Source organism: Sorex fumeus, unplaced genomic scaffold (genome assembly GCF_029834395.1).
Source record: "Sorex fumeus unplaced genomic scaffold, SorFum_2.1 ptg000098l, whole genome shotgun sequence".
Taxonomy (NCBI): Eukaryota; Metazoa; Chordata; class Mammalia; order Eulipotyphla; family Soricidae; genus Sorex; species Sorex fumeus.
Genome location: NW_026606155.1, coordinates 31,492,886 through 31,516,742, shown reverse-complemented (window position 1 = coordinate 31,516,742; position 23,857 = coordinate 31,492,886). Strand labels below are relative to the sequence as shown.

Below are 23,857 nucleotides of genomic sequence, written 5' to 3'. Positions count from 1 at the left end.
GTCTTTTACCTGCTCTGTGGACTCATTTTCATGTGATACAAATTCTTCTTTGTCTTTTACCTGCTCTGTGGACTCATTTTCATCTGATACAAATGCAGGGTTTGCTTAGTCAGAGAGCTTGGAGCTATGTTCCAGTCAGAAGGGAATCAAACTGCTCAGTGTGAAATCTCAGGTGTTTGTATGAGGGAGTGGCTCCTGCATGTGGCCACATGAAGGTTGCTGGATTCTACACGCAGAGGCCCAGAGTGGAGCTCATTTGTTACATGTCATGTTTTCCCAGCATACTAAATGAGTGTTTGAATCTTTACTTCAGTGGGGCTGGGTGGAGCAATCAAGTCCTATCTCCACCCCAAATCCCTCCTCCATTTAACCATTTCTTCAACAATTGTTTCTAAATATGTTGACATTTAGAAATATGTTGATATTTAGATATATGTTGATAACAGCAGGAAATAGGCTATTGGTTGCCATCTCCAGGATGAGGAGCAAGATGAAACTTGGCCTTGACCCTCATGGAGCCTGTGGCTGATGTCACTATTTGCTATCAGCTACTTTTTTTTTTTTTTCGGAAAGGGGGTTGGGGGGAGCTTTATTGAGATTCAATTTCAGCTGAAATTCATAAAACACACAACCCGCTCATTTTAAGTATATAATTCCACAGCTTTTTAGTATATTCATAGAACTGTGCAATGAGGGCCACATTTAATTTTAGAGTTCTTTGTCACCCTCAAAAGAAATGTCACACCTATCATTTCCTACCCTCACCCCCTTCCCATCTCTCCAGCCTGAGGCAACCACTGGTTAACTTTCAGTTTTCGTAGCTCTCCCCATTCTGGACCACTTTGACAAATGAAATCATCGACCAAGTGGTATTTTGTGGCTGACTTGTGGTAGTATTGTTGCGAGTGAGGTTTATCCGAGGGACAGTTATTGCACTTTCAAGGTTTATCCATGGGGTTGGGAGATCGTATAGAGATGAGGGCATATGCCTGACCTGCTCCTGACCCAGGTTTGATCCTTATAACTATGCACACAGTCCTCTGAGCATCACTGAGTACATCTTTGGAGACCTCCAAGCAACATCAGTATGGCCATGGGGGTCCCTTGGCACTCCTGGAGTGGCCTGGGGGTCTGAGCAGCACAGAATCATCAGGCCCCTGCATTGAACCACTGGTCCAGTTGGCTGAAAATTACCAATGGGAGTCCTGGACCGCCTGAGCACTTCTTGGGAGCTCCCCATAAAGCGCAATAAAAGTTCACCTATGTTGTATCTGATATTCATTTGGTTAGATTAAGCATAGTCTTTGCTGAGCATTGGAAAACTCTCTGTAAAGGAACATATAGTATTTTATTCTTTGGGCTTCATATTATCTCTGTTACAACTTCTCAACTTTGATGTTTATTTTTTGAGGCGGCATTGGGCAATACCCAGCCATGCTCAGGGTTTACTCCTGACTCAACTCCTGGTGGTTCTCAGGGGATGTATGGGATGGGGATCCAATCTGGGTTGACTTTGAGCCAGGCAAAACTAGTTGTACTGTTGCTCTGACTCTCAACTTTGACATTTCAACATGAAATGTTCATGCAGACAGTGTGCAAACAAATGAACACGTCCGTCTTATGATAAAGCTTTATTTAAAAAAAGCTGGTGGCCAGATTTGGCTTTTGGGTTACATTTTGTTGAGCATTAGTCTATGTCTAATATGCACTTAATTTTCCTAACACCTTGTAAAGTCCACGTTTATTTTCATTTTGCAGTTGAGAAGACCAAAGATACATAGTAAGTGGCAGATAGGAGGTCAACCATAATAGTCTGCTCTGGAGCCAGAGCTTTTCTAAATATTATTTCTCAAAAACAATGCATAAACATGTTAATGATTATAAGCTGGGGCAAGTTCTAATAGAGAGTGAGGGTGAGAACCCAGGTTTTTATTTTAAAAAGTGTGAAAAAAGACAGATCGGCTTAGTTTTCCTTTGATGTGCAAAAATTGAGCTGAGAGTGAACAAAAGTGGAAGTAAAGGTAAAAGTGCCTTGGAAGGAGGAACAGGGTTTGTAAAAGTCCTGAGAGGAAGCAGAGTGGAAGAGGGAACATCTTCCCTGATGCTGGGTAAACCATTAGAACTGAGAAACCATCAGGACTGACTTGGTGGCGGTAGATATGGGTCTTGATCCTCAGAGCAGAGAGGACCGTATCAGTGTGGGGAAGAGTAATGTCAGATTGACTGGCTGGAGTTGATGACAGGTTGAAGGGACTGGAGCAGATCCAGTGCCTATGTGGAAGGTAGCAGGAGCCAGAGAGAAGTATGCCAGAAGCAGAGACCAGAGCTCTGTGAACGCAAAACTGCCAGTTTGGTCATTGGCTATACTTGGGGGTGAGAGAGGGTGGTGATATCAAACACAAGAGACAGAAATAGTGATGACAGATTTGGGGGACAGGTAGGCAGTCAGAGAGTGTAACCTGAATCCTGGAATGTTCGAGTTTGACAGGCTAGCGCTCTTTTTTCCTGTTGTGGCAGAGGCGGAGGCAAACTGTGCTTATGAAACAAGTTAGCTAGGAGTTTCCTTCTGATTTCATTTTTTCTGATTCAATAAGTGACAACTCAGGGGCTGGAGTGATAGCATAGCGGATAGTGCATTTGCCTTGCACACAGCTGACCCGGGTTTGATCCCTAGCATCCCATATGGTCCCCAAGCACTGCTGGAGTAATTTCTTTTCTTTTTTTAGATTTAATTCATTTTTATTTAAACACTGTGATATGCATGCCTTACAAGCAGCCAACATGGCCAACCCGAGGTCGATTCCTCTGCCCCTCTCGGAGAGCCTGGCAAGCTACTGAGAGTATCTAGCCCGCACGGCAGAGCCTGGCAAGCTGCCCGTGATGTATTCGATATGCGAAACACAGTAACAACAAGTCTCACGATAGACACGTTACTGGGCCCGCCTGAGCAAATCGATGAACAGCGGGAGAACCGTGACCGTGACCGTGATATACAAAGTTGTTCACAATACAGTTGTTTCAGGCATTTAGTGTTCCAATACCACCAGAATGACCTTCCTCAATGTGTCATCAGTTTTCCTCCCAAACCCAACCTGCCCCCTTATGCACAAAACAAATTTATAGAGTTTGCTCCAACAAAATTTAAAGAAATGGCAAATAGAATGATCAGAAAATAAATCAGTGAAAGCCAATTTGTGATTGCTATATGATTTTAATCTGTGTAAGTAAGGAAATTAAATCCATTTAATACAATATAATAAAATGCCTAGTCTCATTTACATAAATAAGTTTTAACTCTGGAATCTAAAGTATTTTGCATTAAATTTTATTTTGTATTTGGATCTCATTATAGTAAGAATCATGTCTTACTTATTAATAAAACTTTTAAAAAGTTTTGTGCTAATATATTTTGGAGTTTGTATGAAATAGTAAGGTCTACATATGTAAAAACTTTTCCCTCCCTACACTTTATTAAAACACTGTGGTTTACAAAATTTGTTACAGACATTCAATATTCCAACACCAATCCCACCATGACTTTCACGTTCCCTCTCCGATTATCTCCAATTTTCCCAACCACCCCTCAAATTTGCCCCCATATCAAGTCCACAGTAATTTATTTCATATTACTTGTTACCAATAAATTGCTAACAGAATGATCAAAAGATATTTCCTTAGAAGAAAATTAGTGTAAATTGTTGTGTCTTATGGACATTAAGTCCTTGTATGAGAAATTAATTGCTAAAATGTTGTTACTAGTTAAGCCGTCTGTTTTAATGTTTTTTTTTTTTAGTGGAGATTGGTTGACCTCTTCATTATATCACATCCAATATGGTATACTACTACTGGATTATCAGTGTTGTAGAGTTTGGAAATGTCACTCCAGGAAACCCAGAATTTTTAACTGGGTGGTACAGCTATACAACTGGAGTTAGATTTTTGAGTGGGCGGTGCCTTTGGGGTGTGAACATGACTGCTAGGGCTTCGAGAAGTATAGGGAGGTGCAGGGAGGTAGCCCATCCTGATTCTGAAAAATCCTAGAGATTTTAGTCACAGGAACTCTTGTACCTGAGTTTTGGGCAGGTTTCTCTATGAGGCTCTGTCCTGAGCTAATGGAGTCTGGACAGAGGCATGGTGGTGACTTTGAAGTGTGGGAGCACTCTGTTTTGGCAGAGTGCCCTGCAGGTCTCAGCTGAGAATGGGTGTCTGAGAAATTTTTGCAGCTTTCGAGATTTATTTGTGAGTCTCTAGAGCAAGGCCAGTAGATGAGTTTATATGGCACCTGAAGGTGATTCATGGGTGTAACTCTGGAGTAATTTCTGAGTTCAGAGCCTGGAGTAACCCCTGAGCATCACCAGGTGTGGCCCCCAAACAAAACCAAAACCAAAAAGACTAACAAAAAAAATCATTATGTGGCTCCTCAGGGCTGGAGCAATAGCACAGTGATAGGGCGTTTGCCTTGCACGCAGCCAACATGGCCCACCCAAGTTCGATTCCTCCGCCCCTCTCGGAGAGCCCAGCAAGCTACCGAGAGTATCTTGCCTGCTACCAAGAGTATCTCGCCCGCACGGAAGAGCCTGGCAAGCTCCCCGTGACGTATTCGATATGCCAAACACAGTAGCAACAAAGTCTCCAATGGAGACGTTACTGGGCCCGCTCGAGCAAATTGATGATCAACGGGAGGGCCTTTACCTTTACCTTTTTACCTATGTGGCTCCTCAGTGCTGGTTTTCTTTCCTCCTTGCTTATGATTGGTTAAAAAATTGTGTTGTAAATCATCCTTCTATTGGGTAGTCTTCTCTCTTGTAATTAAGAGCTTTTCTTGTTTGTTCTTCAAAATATTTAGGTTTTTATTTATTTGTGTGAGCATATGTGTTTTAGTCTCTTAATTTTGCTTACTTGGAATCGCCATAATGTTGCCCTGAGACATGGCTCCTTCCAGTGATGCTCCTCCCAGCCATGCATATTAAGAGTTAATACGGTGCTGCCTGAGCCAGTAGGGCTGAAGACCTTCAGGTCTACAGGAAATCATACTCGGGATCTGAAGCAAGCCGGGATTTGCTCCACCCCTTTGAGCTATCTTTGAGCCTTATTCTCATAATTTGATTTTTTTTGTCTTTTTTGGGTTACACCCGGCGTTGCACAGGGGTTACTCCTGGCTCAGGAATTACTCCTGGTGGTGCTCAGGGGACCATATGGGATGCTTGAAATCGAACCCGGGTTGACCAGGTGCAAGGCAAATGCCCCACCCGCTATGCTATTGCTCTAGCCCCTCCATTTGATTTTTTAATTTCTTTCTGTGTATCATCATCTCTGTGAAAAACAAAAGAAATAGCCTTGTAATTTTTATTACCTTTCTACTGGACATCAGCTTGATGAAAAGGATGGCAGTTGAAACACACAGCTAACATGTGCTGCATTGCTGTCTGAGTTGATTGAATTAACCTTTGCATGTATATCCCAGCTAACAGAAAGTTGACCCTGTTGTTTCAGGGACTGCCCTTAGGGTCTCAATGGTACTTGCCCTTTTGTTTAATTTTATTAGCAGGATGAGTATTGCCCAGAGATTATTGAAATATAAAGGAGGGTAATTCTTGTTAACAGCATCAGTCTAGTGGCTATTGCCAGTAAGTTCCCTATACAGGTGAGTTTTTTCAATGTTTACTAAGTGTTTCAGTCAGGAAATATTTATTAAGTACCTCTTCTCTACCTGGCACTGTGCTAAGGGAAAGCAAAGACAGAAAAACACGAAGGCTCAACTTTAAGGGTGATTGGTTGAGTAGACGGGAGATTGCATGCAAGGCCCTCCCGTCTCTGCTAGGACAGCCAGTGGTCATTGCCATGAAAGCAGATGGAAATCACCATGTGATTATACTTTGAGGCCCCCTTGAAAAAAATTCAGATGGAATCATCGCAAACATACTGTGTTACAACTTGAGATGCTGGTTTTCACTTAAGCATAGAGAGGCACCTGGTGACTAGACAGTTGGTGGTGGGTGTGGTGTAATTTAAACAGTTGCTGGGAAACTGAACACTGAAACCTACACAGTGCAGAAAACCATTGTTACCTTGGGGAGATGTGAGAGAGAGAGAGAGAGAGAGAGAGAGAGAGAGAGAGAGAGAGAGAAAGAGAGAGAGAAAGAGAATATATCAATATGTATATATTCTCTGTTGACAGCTATATTTTTCTGTTTGGCAATTTAAAAGCACGTCTTTTACACTTTTAAAATTTATTTTAATATTTATTACTTTTTTAAAATTTTAGATACGGTGATTGTCAACATTGTTGATTATAGGGTGGAAGCATTATGATCTTTAAAATAGTTTCTTACATATTAGCTGATGCCTTTTAACTTTATGTCTCTGCTTTTTAATATTACCAATGTAAAAAATAAAGCTACACTACAAATGTCTGTTCAGTAAACACATTGTATGTATATGTACATTCTTTCATCCAGCTAATGTTGAGTAAATGCCTTCTGTTCATGAGGTATGATTCTAGAAGGTAGACATATAGTAACTGGCTAAACTTTACTGCTGCCCTTTAAAAATTGTGTTCTTTAGACTTTTTTTTCAAGACTGTTCTCCCTTGAACACATATCTTACTTGCGTGTCTTTTGTTTCTTTGCTTGCCAGGTTTTCCATCTGGAGAAGCCTGTGTTCTCTCTTGAACGCGTCCTTCTCCCTTTCTCTACTCTCACATCTTTCTGAATAAGTTTCAATAAAAACTTTCTTGCTTCACCAAAATAATAATAATAATAATAATAATAAATAAGCTTTATATGCTTTTGATGCTCAGTTTAGAAGGAATCACAGAAAACTTTTAATTTTGTTTCTGGAAAAGGGGAATAGAAGATTTGAAGAAAATTAAGATTAAATTTTATTTTTTGTAACTATTGAAAAAACTCATGGGCATTGTATATTACTTGTAAAAATAAGAAGAAAAGATTAAGAAAATATTGTGGGAGGCACAGCCAGGCTTCTGTCTCACTTTAAGAAAGACTGTGTCTTTTGGGGGGAGGTCGGGAGGGATTTGGGGAGGGATTTGGGTAACTCCTGGCTGTCCTCGGGGACTCTTTGTGGCCAGACTGAGGTCAACTATGGGCATAGCAAGTGCTTTAATCCCTGCACTGTCTCTCCAGCCCCATCTTATTTTTGTAGCTATTGACTGAATGTCTTCCATATCATGTGGCTGGCTACTGGAGTTCTCTGTGAATCCAGGGGGAGCAGTAAGATTCTAGAGGGAATGCACAGCGTGACAGTGCAGAAAAGATGGATAATTAATGGGGAAATTGTAGCTATTGTAGTTTGGCTAGACTGAGGCTATCTAGCAGAGATGTCATGGAGACAGAGAAAAGTAGATTGCTGGGGCTGGAGTGATAGCACAGTGGGTAGGGTGTTTGCCTTGCACACGACCAACCCGGGTTTGATTCCCAGCATCCCATTTGGTCCTCCAAATACCGCCAGGAGTAATTCCTGAGTGCATGAGCCAGGAGTAATCCCTGTGCATGGCCAGGTGTGACCCAACCAAAAAAAACCAAAATAAATAAATAAATAAAATTTGTGTAAAAAGATTATGAATGACTCAGGCTTATAAATTGGTTCATTAAGAAATTAAAAAAGAAGAAATTAGGAAATGATCAGAAGGTGTCTTTAATTTGTGATTTGCTTTGTCAGGGGGAGGCACACTTGGTGGTGTTCAGTGGCTACTCCCATCTCTATGCTCAGGGATCTGTCTTGACTACACCCAGGGGTCTATGGTTATCAAATATGGTGCCGATTTTCAAATCAGGGCCTACTTCATGTGGAACATGCACTCAGCTTGTGAGATTTTAATGAGAATAATCTAAGTAGTAAATGTGAAGCCACATATAATAAAAATCTGTTAGCAATAACCCAAAAGTTGAAGAAGAGGAAAAATTTCTGGATAAAGGTTTCAAAGCTTTGTCAATGACTTCTGTAGTGGAGAAACCTCTTGGAGAAACCACATTAACTGTGTGTAAGTAACAGTGTCAACCTGTGTTTGTCATGCTAGGGGTGATTGCTTTGAACTCTTACCACCCTCAAGGACTGCTGGAGTCAAAATTTTGATGATTTTTTATGAAATAGGACCTTCCTCTGATCTACTAGGCATAGTAGTTTTAGAATGAGTTTTATAATGGACTCAAGATCCCTCATCTTTAATTGAGTTTAATTTGATTCATTTTCATTTGTTCTCCCTTCCAACTAAGGACATGAATTGCCAGTTCAAAAAGGTAGATTGACTAAGAACAACTCAGGGATTAAATGTATTTTTATGCTAACGTCAACTCCCCCCATCTTTGCCTTCTCTCTGTGCCTCATTTCGCAAAATCAAAAATTTTCTAAGATTAATCAGCGTAATAAAATTCATAAATTATGTTTTTGCATGTGTGTGCGCGCACGCGCGCGCGCACACACACACACACACACACACACTCTTAATCTTCTTTTTCCCAAAATTTAGAATAGAGAACTTTTTTTTTTTTTTTCCCCTTTATTTTATTTTATTTTATTTTTTTTAAAGTTGTAGATTTACAATTTTTTGTGCTTTGGTTTCAATTATACAATGATCAGATACCCATCCCTCCACCAGTGCCCATTTTCCACCACCATGGATAATATCCCTCCCACCCCCATCCCCCCATCCCCCCTGTCTCTGTGGCAGGGAAATCCCCTGTGTTCTCTCTCTCCTTTTGGGTGTTGTGGTCTGCAAAAGAGGCATTGAGTGGCAAACATGTTCAGTCCATAGTCTACTTTCGACATGCATCTCCCCTCCTGGGAGGATCCTCCAAATATCCTTTATTTGGTGCTCCCTTCAGAATAGAGAACTTTTTAATCTCATTCCTTTGCATTTGACCGGCACTTACCTTTTCAATAGATTTTATTGCACTTTGCTTTACTTTTTTTGTATCTCTAAACATCTGCTGATAAAAATATCCTATTCCATAACGTACCACTTTGAGAAGAGTTTGATTATTTCATTAGAAAGTTTTCTGTAAATTAAAAATTTAAAGCCAACAGTTTAAAAAATATCACCCACTCAAATATCTTTGATCATGTGGCTCTCAGTGATTTCACCCCCAGTAGGTAACCCTTTGAAAAGTACAATAGGCTACTGATCCTGTCATAAGGTAAACTATTTGGCTCTTGTTCTGTGGAATTAATTCTGCTTTTCAGGGATAAGTATGAAGATGTGAGAAAAGTGCGTCAAGGGATAAATGAAATGGAACACAAGAAACCAGTTAATTGAGCTGCTACAAAGGCAATCTGCTCCTGGGACAGAGTTCTTGTTGCATTTGAAAGGATCTGATTTCCAGGATGAAGTGCTGGTCTCTAAATTTGGACAATGAGTTAGTTTGAAGCCACCAAGCGCTTTGCTAAAATCCTTTCATGAGGATTTCATCTGTGCATTGTTTCCTTTGCTAACTGAGTACCCTTCAGATTGGTTCTCACTGCTCCTCCTAATGTTCTTTTTCTTCTTGTTTGTCACTATTAGATTTTAATCAAATTAGGGCAGGCATAGCATAAGTCTTGATTGGAAAATTTTAAGATTATTTTCAATTTAACTGATATCGGTGTTGTTGCTCTAATTTGAGGAAAGGAGTCAGTCTGATTTTGCTGCTTCTTGTTCCAGCCTAGGAGAATTGCTAGTCCTCAGTTTCCTCAGTACTGAGGCTACATTTGTCTAGTACCACATGAACATTTAATGTGCCCTTTCAGGTGATGTAATGGTCTTACAGAGAATTTGAATTATTTAGATCTTACTGGACTGGAGCAATAGCACAGCGGGTAGGACATTTGCCTTGTACCCGGGTTCGATTTCTCCATCCCTCTCGAAGAGCCCAGCAAGCTACTGAGAGTATCCCACCTGCATGGCAGAGCCTGGCAAGCTCCCTGTGGCGTGTTCGATATGCCAAGAACAGTAACAAGTCTCACAATGGAGAAGTTACTGGTGCCCACCTCAGCAAATCAATGAACAATGGGAGGACAGTGCTTCAGACTGTGCTAGATCTTACAGGTGGCATGTAAAACCCGTTCACAGTTATTTATGGCCTCTCTTTCTTGTGTCTTCCCTAGGACTCCCCTGAAGTTAGTACAGACTATCTTTTGGATTTGGGAGTATTCCTGATTAGTTTCTTTTTCATAGTTTATCACCTTGGGAGAAAAATTCCTCTTTCATTCTTTAAGGGAAGAGAGGCTTCTATGTTTCGAATTGTTGCCTTATTGTTATAATAATGAATAAATTCCAGAATTTTTTTACCTTATGTCCTTGATTACTGTGTACTGTATGCTTGTACCATGGTCCTGGAATCATAAAAATGTGTTCTCTGAATCTGTTTTTTTATTGCAAAACAGAATTTTCCCTTAATACATTATTTTGGTAATCATAGAACTGTTTAAAACTTGTGTTACTGCACACTGGTACGAGAGAAAGCAATGAAATATAATCTCAAGGACTCTAGATAATTTAGTCCCAGGGTGGGGGGACAATCATGGACCTTGCAGTCAGGAATCAAAGAGGGTAGGACACATGCAAAGCAGGCACCTCTCAGACTCTAAACTTAGTAACATTTTAATTTATTTGCTTGTCTTTTTATTGGAAAGCTAAAAAAAATTATTTAAAGTGTAGAAACACCCTAGTTGGGGAAGAAATTAGTATAGAACTAAGTTTTTAGTAATACTTTATGTAATAGGACAAAAGAGTGGTTCTTTGTAATTTTTTTGCTTAGTGAAACTTACATAAAATGAAATTACCCTTTGAAAGTCTGAACTGTTAGTACTGTTCAACTAACAGTTATTGACTGCCTTCGGTCTGTAAGTCATTGGGAAATAACTAATACAAACTGGTAATACAGAAAAAAAAATTTGTGGTGGGGGGCACATCTGGCAGTTCTCAGGAATTATTCCTGACTCTGTGCTCAGGGATCTCTCCTGGCAGGACTTAGGGTAATGATATATAATATATATATATATATATATATATATATATATATATATATATATCTCATAGTCCTCAGGCCAGGTTAGTCTTCCTAGTCCCAGCAGGGTCCTAGTCTCATCATTACTTACTTTTGGATCATGACAGCATTTGTCCATGATCGTGCCCTCAACTTGTAGTTCCATATTGTGGCGCTCTGGCCTGGCCCATTTCTATGCCAGAGTAGCTCACAGCTTGTCCTGGGTCCATTCAGTCCCTCGTTGGGACCCTGCTTCGGGGATGCTAGGATCTAAGGGCAAATGAGTCAAGAAAGTAGATGCCCAGGAGTTAATATTATTCGGAGTCAATCAACTCCCACATAACAAAGCATAATATATATTTTTTTAAATTTTTATTAATGAAACACCATGAGGTATAGTCGTAGACTTACAAATTTTTGTGCTTGGATTTCAATTATGCAATGATTAAATACCCATCCCTCCACCAGTGCCCATTTTCTACCACCATGGGTCCCAATATCCCTCCCACCCCCCCATCCCCTCATTCCACCCTGCCTCTGTAGCAGGGCATTTCCTTTTGTTCTCTCTCTCCTTTTGGGTGCTGTGGTTTGCAAAAGAGGCAATGAGTGACAATCATGTTTGGTCTATAGTCTACTTTCAGCATGCTTCTCCCATCCTAGGAGGATCCTCCCAACACCCTTTATTTGGTGCTCCCTTCTCTGTCTGAACTCCCTTTTCCCTTAGCATGTGTGGCTGGCCTCCAAGCCATGGAGCAAACCTCCTGGTACTAATCTTGGCCACTTTTGGGTGTTAGTCTCCTATTTTGTTACTTTATGTTCCCCAAATGAATGCAATATTTCTATGTCTATCCCTCTCTTTCTGACTCATTTTGCTTAACATACTTTCCATGTAGTACCACTTGTATGTAAATTTCATGACTTCATCTGTTCTAACAGTTACATAGTACTCCATTGTGTAGATGTACCAAAGTTTCTCTAAGCAGTCATCTGTTCTTGGGCACTCAGGTTTTTTCCAGATTCTGGCTATTATAAACAGTGCTGCAATGAACAAACAAGACAAAGCATAATATTAACTGTTTTCCTGTGTCCATACAGAAAGGACTATGCGAAAGACATACAAGTTCAATACAATACAATACAATACAATACAATACAATACAATACAATACAAGTTCTTAGAAGGATCTGATCTTACAAGCTAACAGAATCTGATTAGGGGGAAAAGGTGATTAGCCGATTGGGGAGGAGAGCACAGAGAAGAGTTTACAGATAAACAGAGGAATGGGAGTGACACAGTAGCACTGCGATGGGTATAACTGATAAACCTAAGCTCCCTGTGGCGGTGGAGAAAGGACAAGCTAATGTTATCCTACAGGGTACCATGTGGTGTGCTGGGGATCAAATTCAGGTTGACAACATGTGACACAATTATCCTGCCAGTTGTATATTACTGCTTTAGTCCCTTTAGAAAAAAAATTATAAAAATAAAAGAATATAGGGGAAAACACAACAAAGTCAAGGTCATCTTGAATTTCTAATTAGTCACAATTGTAAACACCCTAAAATTCCATTTACTAGGAGTTTCTTCTGTTCCTCACCTATAGCTGTTATGAAATTCAAAAATTGATAAAATTCAAATTTTATGTGTACTTTTAGTCTACAAGTGAATTAGATAGAGATAATAAGGGAGAATAAAAATAAGGAAAATAACATATTAGAAAGTAGAATGCTGCCTTCCCTATCAGTTTTATTAAGAAGCAGATTAGTCTTTTTTTAAAAAAATTTTATTAGTGAAACACCATGAGGTACAGTTGTAGACTTACAAATTTTTGTGTTTGGGTTTCAATTATACAATGATCAAATACCCATTCCTCCACCAGTGCCCATTTTCCACCACCACGAATCCCAAGTATCCCACCCCATTCCCCCTCATCCCACCCTGTCTCTGTGTCAGCGCATTCCCTTTTGTTCTCTCTCTCCTTTTGGGTGTTGTTGTTTGCAAAAGAGGCATTGAGTGGCAATCGTGTTTGGTCTATAGTCTACTTTCAGCATGCTTCTCCCATCCTAGGAGGATCCTCCCAACTGACCCTTTATTTGGTGCTCCCTTCTCTGCAGATTAGTCTTTTTTTAAAAAAAATTCTTTATTATCTCTATACCAATATTTTTACTCCCAAGATTGTTATAGTTGGAGCACAAAGGGAAATTAAATGAAAAGATAAGAGGTGATACTCAGGGATGTAGATACACAAAATTGAGGTTATCAAGAGTTATCATTATCAGCAATATCAAAGTCTGAGTTATGACCAAGACAGAGAGCCAGGATAGGGAGTAAGTTTCTTGGAGCTGAATTTAGATAATGGAGAGCTAGGGAGATTGATGTTAGTTGAAGGCTCGCTCCAGAGGCTCATTAATCTGTTTATGGGACTTGCAGAGAACTAGGCAGGAGTTCTAGTTGGGAGATGATTAAGTAATGTGATTACAGAAAATGATTAAGTAATGTAGATGACTGTACCAGTGGGAATAGTCTGATGGCATGAGAGTCAAAACTGGAACAATTTAATGACAAAGAGTAAAGAATGATTTGAAAGTACAAGTGAGGAGCAAGGAGCCACAGGTCCAAGATCTGTAAAAGAGACGCCTGTGCTGTAGAGGTCTGCAGTGTTCTCAGGGGATTTTGAGGGAAAAGCAGATTTCTGGGCAGAGAAGACAGGTTTCCATTGGTACAGAAAGGCATCTTGCTGCTGGTATATTACAGGTCTCATCATCACTGTAAGGATTTTACTGGTTATGGAGAAGGGGAGATGAGAAAAATTGGGAGATGTGGAAGGCCTGTGTGTGTGTGTGTGTGTGTGTGTGTGTGTGTGTGTGTGTGTGTAAATAATGCAAGCAAGGAAAAGCATTATGAGATTTGTCTTGGTGAATTCGGGTGTAAGAGTAAGACAAACTCCCGTGCCGGGTGGTGGGAAGCTCTGGAGAAATGGAACCTCAGTCCTTGTGTGCAGGCAGAACGCTGGGCCTCAGCGTTGGGGATGTCTGCTGAAGCTGAGGAGGGGGCAGAGAATGGTGTGGGTTTGGGACCACCCGCTGCTGCCCTGTGGGTGGGGGAAGGGAAGACTGATTCTGAATGTTCCCATCCTTCCCTTGACTTTCACCTGGTCATAAGAGTCATGTTAGCACTTCCCCATCTTAACTGTGTGCTAGAGTTCATTCACTTCGTTATTATTTATTCCTGAAGCAAAAAATTTTTATTGAAAATAAGTTAGAGAAATGTGAGAGGGGAAAAAGAAAGGATATATGTGTTGAAGACAGAACAGGGTCTTCTCCACACAGGAAAAACTGAGTCTATTCACTTTAAATGAATTATTAAAGTCTTACAGCAACTTGCCCTCCATCCCTCATGGCTCCTGCTTGTACCTTAGCCCTGAGGTACACATATGCTACTCAGTTCAGAGGTGCAACTTGAACCCAGGTCTTTCCAACTCTAATTGTAGCTCCATTGTTTTTAATTCAGGGGCAATATATTCTCCATGTCTGATAGTCATGATAAATGTCAATTGAAACTGCCATGATTTTAAGTGTCCTTTTAAGGCTTTCAGGCATTCTGGATTTGTCCTTCAGTGCTGGCTTTGGCTTAAACAGCAAGTCCTTGGGCTAGAACTCTTCTCTGTCTGCAGGTCCTGTTAAGGTCCTATTAAGATCACGTAGGCATCCAGTACTTTTATCAGTAAAAAGTTGGAAACATTGTCTCATGAGCTAAACTGCAGTGTTAAAACAAATCAGTATGTTATTTCCAAATCTCTTCTTGGGAAATATGCATGCACACATAGAAGCAGACCTGAGGAGCTTTGATGCGTTCCAAAGGCCTCTGAGGCCTCTGACTTTCTCTCTAACTGCTGTTATTCTTTATTTAACAGCTGAACAGGAAGACACGCAGAAGAAAACCTTTACCTGCTGGATAAACTCACAGTTGGCAAAGGTGAGGGGAAGTAAATGAACCTTAAAAATATAATTTGGCCTCCCAAATGGGACTGGTAACTTGTAAAAGGTTGAAAGAGTGCTGAGTTTTCCCTTGATCTTGGCTTTGGTTTTTAACCCTAAGAACAATTCATCCGGTGAATTGCATAAACACAGATGCTGGTTATGGATATGTTTTGCCTGCTCACAAGGCCTCTAATAGTTCATGATGTTAGGGATGTCCAAATACTTTAACCACTGACAGAGGACTGTGCGTCACAGCCCATTAGACCATCCCCATTTCACAGGAGAAAGATGTGGCGGTTGGTACCAGATCATGGGAGCCATTGATCCTGCCTTTACCACACCACCCAAAGAGCTTCTGGGAATTTTTTTCACCATCCCGGAAAGCTTGGTAGGGCAAATTGCCTTTATTTCTGTAACTGTGCCACCAGGGTGAGGTGTTTTGTCAGCTTGTTAATAGAGAAACCAAAAACATGATGTGCCATTTTTATAGTGAATATATATCAAAATATTCTCCCCATAACTCTAAGTAGATCAGTTTTCTTCATTGAAGATGATGCTGTGCACCCCAGGCTACTTCTCTCCACTGAATCATTTCAGCTCCTTTTCCAGGGGGCGTATTGCCCTCTTGAGAGAAAAAGGATCTACTCTGTGCTCAGTAAACATTTGGCGAATGTTTGGAGTGGAGCCTTTGCTCAGTAATTGACCAGTTGTGTGTGTCCCGTAACTCCTGTGTAGCACTGCAAGTTGTGCAGAGAAGTGGAATGGGTTGGTTTGGGTGCATTAAACTCAAACAGATGTGAACTTTTTTTTTTAAACCTTTTGAGTTGTTCTCCCATAATGATCTTGTTTTTGACATATTTATTATTCTTTCCCAATGAGGAAATGAGGGAGCGTTGTTAAGACCATGAGAGATGATAGCACTCTTAAATTGTTGAAAGTGGAAACAACTCCTTCATCTAATGAAGCACAATAATAACAAAGTTGGGTGGAAGGTACAGGATGGCTCAGGATCATGAGTTCAAAGCCTCAGCACTGCCCACAGGTTTGAAAGTGATGGTGATAGCCCTGTTGGTAGGGATCCTTACTGATAAGGGTCAGGAAGATGGTTCAGTAGCTTTGGAAACACTCAGGGCAATTGTGAGGTCCTGGTAATATCCTGGTATGCTCCCAGATGATCCTGACCATGCCAAGATTTGAGATCCCATTGAGGAGAAAAGTAGTAATGACTCCTGTATATTGAGTGTTATGTGCTAGACACTGTCATTAGCTCTTTTATTGTCATGATTGTTTTTGACATTTAAGTGATCATTTCTGTGCAATGAACAAGGAAATTAAGGTATAGAAGTTATGTGACTCGCCCAAGGCCACACAGCTTGTAAGTGATAGTGCTGGCTTGCAAACCCAGGCACTCTGGGTCCAGACATCACAATCAATATTCTGCTTCTCCGCGATGCGTAGAATAACTGGACACTAAATGAGCCTTTTATTTTTATTATTGTTATTATTTTTAAGGTTTTAAATTTTTTTTATTTTCATAAGGTTGTTCACATTAATTGATTACATTCAATATTTCAACACCAATCCCACCACCATTACACCTTCCCATCACCATTAGTTTCCCCCCACTATTCAAGCCTGCCTGCCAGGGGCAGATGCTGGATAATTTGTTTTCTATTGCTTTTTATGAATACTGAATGAGCCTTTTTTCCTACCTGTTTATCCCAACACAAGGCTTATATTTCTATAAAGAGTACATTTATGAAGAGATTACTCCAGAAATTTAATTGCTCCCCTAATCAGTTATGACTGCCTGATTCTGATTGTCTCTTTTTGAGGAGGGGTACACATAGAGTGATGCTCAGGGCTTACTCTTGGCTCTATACTCAGGGATCACTCCTGGAGAGCTCAAGGGACTGTAAAGGGTGCTGGTGATCAGATTTGTGCAGAGCAAGCACCCTACCTGCTGTACTATTGCCCCTGACTCATTGTCTTTAAAAGCCATTTTTGTGCAGCTTATAAATTCTTAGAGAAAGCTAAATGTTGTATTATCGGAAAATTGTCTTGAGATAAATTTACTTTTCTTGTTGTTTTTTTTATTCTAATTTTTCTGCTCTTAATGTTTTAAAAAAATGTATTGAGCTCATCATGTTTTTATATGGAACTCTTCGTGCTCATTATCATTCTGTTAACTAAGAAGAAAATTATAAGCCCTTTAGGGATGGCTCACCTGCCTTATAGCTATAAAGGCTGTGAATGTGATCCCCAGCACTGCAGCTGTGATCCTTTGTGATCCTTGGAACCATCACACACAAAAATATACAATCTCTACCATACCCCAACCAAGTGTGTGATCCCTGGTGAGCACCACAACCAAAACATGTGCCAGTGATTATAACAGCAAAGGAAAGGGAAGTGGGGCAACAAATGAGATGATCAGTACCAAATATTATGTTTGTTTTTGAAGACATATTTATGGGATTCTTTACATTTTTTTATTTTATTGTGTATGGTAATTTATTTTTGCATTTATAAAACAGAAGTGCATTCATACACTTAAAAAAAAAAGTCATTCTTTTCCCATTTTTGTTGACGTCGTTGTGGTGAAGACCCGGGGTTGCACATATGCCTGATGTTGTGTCTTCATAATGTGTATTGGTGTTGAACTCAGGTCTCAGACATACTTGTAAAGTGAGTACTTTACCACTGAGCCACATCCCCAGCTTGCCATTTGTGGAATTCTTAGAGGTATTGTGCTTTGGAGTCAGAGCTTGATGACTTTTCTTGTGCCCTTTTGCAGCACACGCCTCCCTCAAGGATATCAGACCTATTTGCAGACATTCAAAAGGGCCATGTCCTCCTGGATTTGCTGGAAGTACTCTCGGGACAACAGTTGGTAAGCTTTCCAAGTGACAGTAAAAAAATGTTGATTACAAAATTTTGTTTACAGTCTGTTAGCTTTTTTGTTTTTTAATTTTTTTTTAAATCGAATCACCATGAACTTGAGTGATAACTTTTGCTTGAATTTTATAGCCCCGAGATAAAGGATTTAATACATTCCAGCGTAGAATCAACATAGAACATGCCCTGACATTCCTGAAAAACCGATCTGTGAGTATGAACTTCACATGGAAACCTACTGGAGAGATGAATCTGTGAGATTCTTTTGCCTTTTCACTCGCATTTCTTCTTTTCCAGATCAAGCTAATAAATATTCATGTTGCTGATATTATAGATGGAAACCCATCCATTATTCTTGGCTTAATTTGGACAATTATACTGCACTTTCATGTGAGTAATTTGAAGATAAGAGCAGTATTTCTGCTCTAATTACTGCAGTGTGAAATAAGTTTGACACACTGCATATGACATGGTGCTAGATTCAGTGCTACTTGGAGATACTGAGAACATTCCAGGAATAGTGTAGGTAGAAAGCATATTTTTGTTATTTGCCATTTTTGTTATTTTTCCATTTAAAATGAAATGCTAAATTATCTTAGAGTCCTGAATTATCCATGATAGCAGCACGAGTCTGAATAGAACCTGCCATGGTTAAATTTTTCCTTATTATTGTTTGTTTGCTTTGGCAAAGAGTGTAGGAAACTTCTGGAGTAAATTCTTGAAAACTTACCACTAAGCTTTGTTAAAGCTCCCTATTTTTGAGGGCCCTTGTCCAATCTAAATAATCCTACAGTATCCAGTTTTGTACTAAGAGACCCAAATATTCGTTTCATTCAACAGATATATAACATCCATAAATACCTTGATTTAGCACTTGTTCTAGAACATTAAAAAAGTAGTAACAGTCCTGATCTATGATTGATAAATATATAGTCATTCATATCTGGGATTCTGAATTTGTGTTTTCTGCATGTACCTAAAAAACATGGCATGTTTTATATCTCTATAATTGCTTTTTAAAGAACTTTAAGAATTATGTGGGAAACAAATGCTTATTTAGAAAAAAATTCATGTAAAATTAAAAAATGTGAAACTAAACATTATATTACTGTTATTTTGGTCTTGAGCCATGAAACATTATATTATTGTTATTTTGGTTTTGGGCCATGAAACATATTATTATTATTTTGTTTTTGGCCTACGGTATTTGGGAGTGACTCCTGGCACATTGCTCAGGGGTCACTTCTGGCACTGCTTAGGGGACATTGTGGTGCCATGGAACAAACCCAGTTCTCCCACATGCAGAACTTGAGCTCAACCCTTTGATCTAGCTCCCTGACCCATATATTATTTTTGAATACCTACATTTGTAATTATAATACAATATTGTGCATGACAGTGATGGAAAAAACTAAATTTAGGATTGTGGGTTTTTTCCCCCTCTGGGAATGATAGGAAAGGGAATGCGGAGGGAAAGATGAAAGTCTTCAACTGTATGTGTTTTATGTCTTTAAAGAAAGAGGAACCAGATGTGGTAAAATATTAAAATTTGATAATATACAGACATTATATTTTGTGTATATACTTCCTATGGTATTTGAAATATAACTAAAATTTCAGCATAGATAAAAAATCTATAATCACTATTCCTAAACACTTTAAATAATTCAGTATATAATTTTTATGATAGATGGCAGCAACAATATATGTTTATAAATGTATATGACACACATAGAGGAAAAAGGCATGAAAATCTTAATTGTAAAGTTTGATACATTTATGTAAATCAAGCATCGTCATGTAACCCCTACACACACACACACACAAACACAAACACACACACACACGAATATCTGAGACCCTATACTCTTCTCCCAGTTACTTGAAGAAAATTACCTCTTTGGTTTGACATCTTGCACTCTTTATAGTTTATTTTCTTGCACCTATATAGTTTTCATGTCAGACTAAATTTGCTTAGTATTTTGTAAGTTTTTTATGTTGCAACATATATTAAGGGTCATTTTTTTCATTACAGTGTATGACTACACCATTGTATGATGTTTCCAGAACTTACCATTCAGCTGCTCATGAACATTTCTTTTATCATAAGCTTATTTACTATGAATAAAGCTTCTAGAAGCATTCTTGCGCATGCATCTCAGTGCATATCTGAGCCCCTATTTTGGTAGGCCCTTGTACCCCAGGATGGAATTGCTGGTCATTAAGATGGGTCTGTGATCCTCAGCTTTACTAGGAGCACCAAATTGGTTTTCAAAGTTGTTATTCTAATTAATGCTGTTACCAGACTCTGAGAGTTCCTTGACCTATGAGGGTATTTTTCATTTAGTTGATGACACTGACTTTTCTTTCTGGTACTGGTCTCTCCATGTGTATGACTATTTTTTTCCCTTATGTCTCTTTATTTATTATTTATTTATTTTTAATTTTTATAAAGTTATTCACAATAATTGATTACATTCAATATTTCAACACCAATCTCACCACCATTAGTTTGAATTTTCATACCACCACTCAAGCCTGCCCCACAGGCAGATTGTAGATAATTTTGTATTGCTTGTTAAAAGCAATATGAAAATGTTGCATCTTCATTTCTTTATGGTTTACAATTAATAGTGCATTTTCTTTTTTTTCAAAGTTTTTACAATTTTTTTTTATTGAATCACTGTGAGCTACAGTTACAAAACTTTCATGTTCGAGCTTTAGTCATACAATGATCGAACACCCACCCCTCCCCCTGCCTCTTTGGCAGACAATTTCCCTCTTAAACTCAGTCTCTCTGAAGACATTGTATAAGTCTAGCTCCGATTAGACTGATAGTTGTTGACCAACATCTCTGTAACCACTTTAGGGGGTGGACTACAAGCTTGCCATGCCTGATTGAGGGCAAGGACTGCTCCAAGACACTGAAAGCAAAGCAAGCTGGAATGCAGTGCCACATCACAAAAGCTTTTATTCAGAGATTTGCCCACGCGCATTTTATGAACAAACTGTTGCTGTTACATGGAAACTTCAAAGTCTGGTTTTGAATATTTCACCTCAAAATCTGATAGCATATTTGTCTATATGAACTTTTATGTCTTCCTTAGATTCAAGAGCTTGCCCAGACTCTCTCTTGCGATTCCAATCAGCCATGCCTGGACAGTGTGAGTGCTGTCGACTCATCTCCTACCTCAAGTCCTCCAACGAAGAAATATGCCAGTGTCCAATCCAAGTGGCAGATGTCTGCAAAGAAGGCTCTGCTCTTGTGGGCTCAGAAGCAGTGTGGCATGTAAGGACATTCTGGTGGTACCACAATTCAACATGCCTGTTCTCTGGGTCTGAAAAGCAGGCTCACTAGCTCCCTAACCTGTCTGAAATACTTCCCTCTTAATAAAAAGAAAAAGTTTACTGTCCTCTTCATCTCACAGTGAGTCTTCCAAATTTGAGGTGTGTGGCTCAGCCTGTCTTAGTTTTTAAGATCTGTTGGCATTGGAAATCAAACCCAGGGCCCTGCACATGCTATATAAGTGCTCTGCCACTGAACTGTAGGGCTGTGTCTTTATATTGTCATTTCATGGTAGGTATTCCATGAATGTGTGTTGAGTGGATAAGTGAGCAAATGCTGAAACACACCAAATTTTCTGAGCTATCTATGATGACCTGATAAGATTTTGGTCCCCATTGTTTAGAAACTCCATAGCTCAGGAAAAAGAGACTAGTGTATATGCTTTATGAAAACTGGAAAAAGACTGGGGAGATAGCTCACGTGATAAAGCACATTACGTGCATGTGTGAGGCCTTGACTTTATTATTTTTTATTTATTTATTTTTAATTAATTTATTTATTTATTGAATCACCATGGGGAAGGTTACAAAGCTTTCAGGTTTAGGTCTCAGTCATGCAAATATCAAGCACATTTCCCTTTACCAAAACTTATTTTTTACCATGAAGAACCCCAATAAAACCCCACCCCCCACCCCTCCCAGTCCCTGTGGGGCAGATGAATTCTAGTTGACACTCTATCTGCTTTGATTAGATTCATTGTTTCAATAAAAGATTCACCACTATTATTTAGAGTTTACCCCCCCCCCCCCACACCCGAATCAGACATGCTGACAAAGCATTGTGAAGTGATTTGCTTTCTACAGCTGGGTTCAAGAATTATATGTTGGTTTTGGATTTCTGCTATTTTACTTATTGACCCTGGAAGTATTTCTACTGAAAGTCAGATAGTTAAGAAATTGGTTTCTGTGCTCTGGAGTCGTGGCCGTGCTGGAGAGCCGCTAGTGGGGGGCAACTGGTGGCCTCGGTAGGGCGTGAAGGGCGGACCGAAACACCCCCCTTCCCATGAGGTTTTAGTCGCCCCCAGTCCCCCGGCTCATACCTGCTGTCCACAAGGCTCCCATGCGGCCGCCATCTTTCTTTCCAGAGAGGAGAAGGCGACTGGGGCAACACCCTTTCCCCTCCGGACAGACCTGATGGCCTGGATTAACGCATAGTCCGTTCACTTTTCTGCTCCAAGCTGCCGGGTTCTGCATTAAGTCCTTGTGCTTCTGGGGCCGTGGCCATGCTGGAAAGCCGCTCGCGGGGGGCAACTGGTGACCTCGGTAGGGCGTGAAGGATGGACCGGAACGCCCCCCTTCCCATGAGGTTTTAGTCGCCTCCACATCCCCGGCTCATACCTGCTGTCCACAAGGCTCCCATGCGGCCGCCATCTTTCTTTCCAGAGAGGAGAAGGCGACTGGGGCAACACCCTTTCCCCTCCAGACAGACCTGATGGCCTGGATTAACGCATAGTCCGTTCACTTTTCTGCTCCAAGCTGCCGGGTTCTGCATTAAGTCCTTGTGCTTCTGGGGCCGTGGCCGTGCTGGAGAGCTGCTCGCGGGGGGCAACTGGTGACCTCGGTAGGGCGTGAAGGACGGACCGGAACGCCCCCCTTCCCATGAGGTTTTAGTCGCCCCCACGCCCCTGGCTCATACCTGCTGTCCACAAGGCTCCCATGTGGCCGCCATCTTTCTTTCCAGAGGGAGGAGGTCGGAAGGGACCAACACCCTTTCCCCTCCGGCCAGACATGTTGGCCTGGATTAACGCATAGTCCTTTCACTTTTCTGCTCCAAGCTGCTGGGTTCTGCATTAAGTCCTTGTGCTTCTGGGGCTGTGAGGCCTTGACTTTAATCGCCAGCATTGCATTGGCCTCTCAAGTAATGTCAGGTGTGACCACCCCCCTGACCTCCAAACATGTCTTAGGCCAAACACCACTGGGATGTCCCTTATTAAAAAAATACAAATGATGATGAAGAGAAGTTAGTTCTTATAATTAAATTTTTTCTTTTAGATATTGTGATTTACAATATTTATAATGGCAGGGTTTCATGCATAAAATATTTCAATATAGCACCCTCCACCCAAGAGTATCAGCCCCTCCAGCATTGTATGAGTGTCCCAGGTCTGGGGTGGGTCTGAAAATTTGCACTTTTTGCACATGCAACCCAGGTGACACTCTTGCTGTCAGTGCAGGATCCACTTTGAGAATCAGTGTTCTGTGTGGTCTACCCTAAGCTTCCTCAAACTTGGCATCTTACTTTAGCTTGACCACAAGATTAAAATAGAATACTTTCCTGGAATATTTTATATGGTGTCTTTGATCACTAAAATTTAATTACTGTTGATTATAATAGATGGAACAGTTTTGATTTATTATATGTAATAGTATTTATCATGGTTTTGTCCTTTTGTGACAGGGACAAGTCTGTGAAAGTCACAGATTTTAAGTCAAGTTGGAGAAATGGGATCGCCTTCTTGGCTGTCATTCATGCCTTGAGACCGGACCTAATTGACATGAAGAGTGTGGAGCATAGATCCAACAGAGACAATCTGCAAGAGGCCTTCAGAATTGCAGAACGAGAATTAAAAATCCCCAAATTGCTGGAACCAGAGGGTAAACAAAGCTTTTTCATTTGAAAATAATGTGAAATTGATTTGAAAATAGTATCCATA

General features: G+C 40.2%; 1 protein-coding gene across 2 annotated transcripts in view; it reads left to right on the top strand.

The window, feature by feature from the left end:
- SYNE2 (spectrin repeat containing nuclear envelope protein 2) overlaps positions 1-23,857 on the top strand; it is a 301,999-nt gene that overhangs the window by 10,351 nt on the left and 267,791 nt on the right. For both annotated transcript variants that reach the window (XM_056133152.1, XM_056133154.1), the window contains exons 2-7: positions 14,894-14,955; positions 17,758-17,853; positions 17,991-18,068; positions 18,156-18,248; positions 20,966-21,147; positions 23,602-23,798. In XM_056133152.1, coding sequence (XP_055989127.1) covers positions 14,894-14,955; positions 17,758-17,853; positions 17,991-18,068; positions 18,156-18,248; positions 20,966-21,147; positions 23,602-23,798 — 708 coding nt within the window. The remainder of the gene's footprint in view (positions 1-14,893; positions 14,956-17,757; positions 17,854-17,990; positions 18,069-18,155; positions 18,249-20,965; positions 21,148-23,601; positions 23,799-23,857) is intronic.